Source organism: Cryptomeria japonica, chromosome 3 (genome assembly GCF_030272615.1).
Source record: "Cryptomeria japonica chromosome 3, Sugi_1.0, whole genome shotgun sequence".
NCBI classification, from domain to species: Eukaryota; Viridiplantae; Streptophyta; class Pinopsida; order Cupressales; family Cupressaceae; genus Cryptomeria; species Cryptomeria japonica.
The window spans coordinates 412,799,399-412,801,198 of NC_081407.1; the positions used below are offsets into that span (position 1 = coordinate 412,799,399).

Here is a 1,800-nt window from a genome sequence, read left to right on the forward strand (position 1 = left end):
CCAAGTTCCCTCTGCCCCAAGAACAAGTGGTTCTAAAATAAGATTTGGGAGAGGATAATTTAAGAAATAGCACATTTTAAATTTTGATTTGTTTAGGTGGATTGTTAGAAATTACATGATAGAGGAATCTTACGTATAATTTCAAATGATATACCTAAACAAGTCAAAAATTAGAATGTACCGTTTAAACCAGATACTTCACAAAAAGTAGAAACCAGGAGCTTACTGGAGTTTCAATTCTGACCTAACTTGATCAAAGACCTTCAGGATAATGTGATGATACTCATCCGAGTTCAAAGAAAGATAGCATTGAAGGAGGCACTCAAGATCTTGGGAGAAATGTATATTCTTTTCTATAATCATCTCAACCATGGATTCTCTGAAATCCTTCTGTGGGTCATAAGATGATTTCACCTCTGCAAAGCTATCAAACACAGTATTCTTCTCAGCAGATTCCACTGATGCACACCCACTTTTATCAAACATGGTATTGTTCTCCAAGCTATGACCACATCTTGATATCTTCTCCATCTCTGTAGACTCCATATTGTAGATTGGCACTTCTTCTTGGCTTTCCTGATCAGTAGTTAATCTCCCCAAATTATTAACATACAGTGAAGAGCTGCAAATTTGAGAAGTTGAGGACTTAAGATGGGTATTTATCACAAATGGGCCCTGAGCAAGTTCAAACATTTGGGTTGTCAGAGCTTGATCTTGCTGTGCCATTGTCACATACTCACAGTCTACATCTTCATTGTGAACAGGACTGGGCAACCCAGCAACACCACTGTAACTATATTGAATAACATGTTTGCTCTGGTGCTTCCAACTCCTCTTACTACATTCCATTAACTCAGGGCCAAACTGGGAATGGTCTAACTTCTGTATAAACTCTGTACTGTAACTCTCTTTGACTTCCTGTTGCTGCTGCTGCAGTACCAACATGGGTTTTTTACAGCAAAAGTTTCCATTCTTTTCTTCTCCATCATCTTTCCAACTCCTATTACTATACTCCATTAACTCAGGGCCAAATTGAGAATGGTCTAAATTCTGTATAAGCTCTGTACTATAACTCTCCTTGACTTCCTGCTGCTGCTGCTGCAGTACCAGCTTGGGTTTTTTACAGTAGAAGTTTCCATTCATTTCTTCTTCATCTGAGATTTCACTACTGCTGGAACTGTCATTCCTACCTCTTGAGTTCCATACAAACCCAACAGTAGTTGTACAGCTGCACAATGCTGCTACTACTCTTGACTCTATTAATGCAGCTGATGTGCCCTTACTTACCATCCCCCTATTAGCAACCTCTGTTATTTGGGCTTTCTGCTTTAATGGCTGAGGTTGAGACTCTTTGTGATTGAGATGCAGAGCATAAACTCCTCCACACCCACCAAAATCATAAAATCCAGCACCACTCAAACTAATAGCAGATTCATCTCTATCTCTACAAATGCTCCTGCATTGAACCAGTCTCCTCTGGGTCTCTCTGTATCTGCCAAAGTCTCTTAGCTTGTAGAACCATACATTGGGCATTAGATGAAACAGTCTGAACCTTGAATTTCCCATCTTGCACCTTAAAATTCTCCTTGCTTCTGTTTCAGAATCATGAATTCTTAGACTCCATGAATCTGTTAGAGAATTCTATAATGAGCATGCTTCAGTTTTAGGTGGAATTAAGAATTTTAAACCTTTTTCTACAGTGCACAACCAGGCTGGTCAAAAAGTTCGAAAAGTGAGTTGGGTTGACTGGATCAGACTAGGAACTGTATGGATCCGGCCCATATTACAGAGGTGGATATG

At 39.4% G+C, this 1,800-nt stretch overlaps 1 protein-coding gene across 1 annotated transcript; it reads right to left on the reverse strand.

Moving 5' to 3' along the window:
* Positions 1 to 222: 222 nt before the first annotated feature.
* LOC131069491 (uncharacterized) lies at positions 223 to 1,566 on the reverse strand. The gene has a single exon (XM_058004950.1). It carries the CDS (start codon positions 1,564 to 1,566, stop codon positions 223 to 225), a length of 1,344 nt encoding a protein of 447 aa, XP_057860933.1.
* Positions 1,567 to 1,800: the final 234 nt, after the last annotated feature.

Coding starts and splice junctions, on each gene's coding strand:
- LOC131069491 (XM_058004950.1), bottom strand. CDS start 1,566: ATGGGAAATTCAAGGTTCAGACTGTTTCATCTAATGCCCAATGTATGG.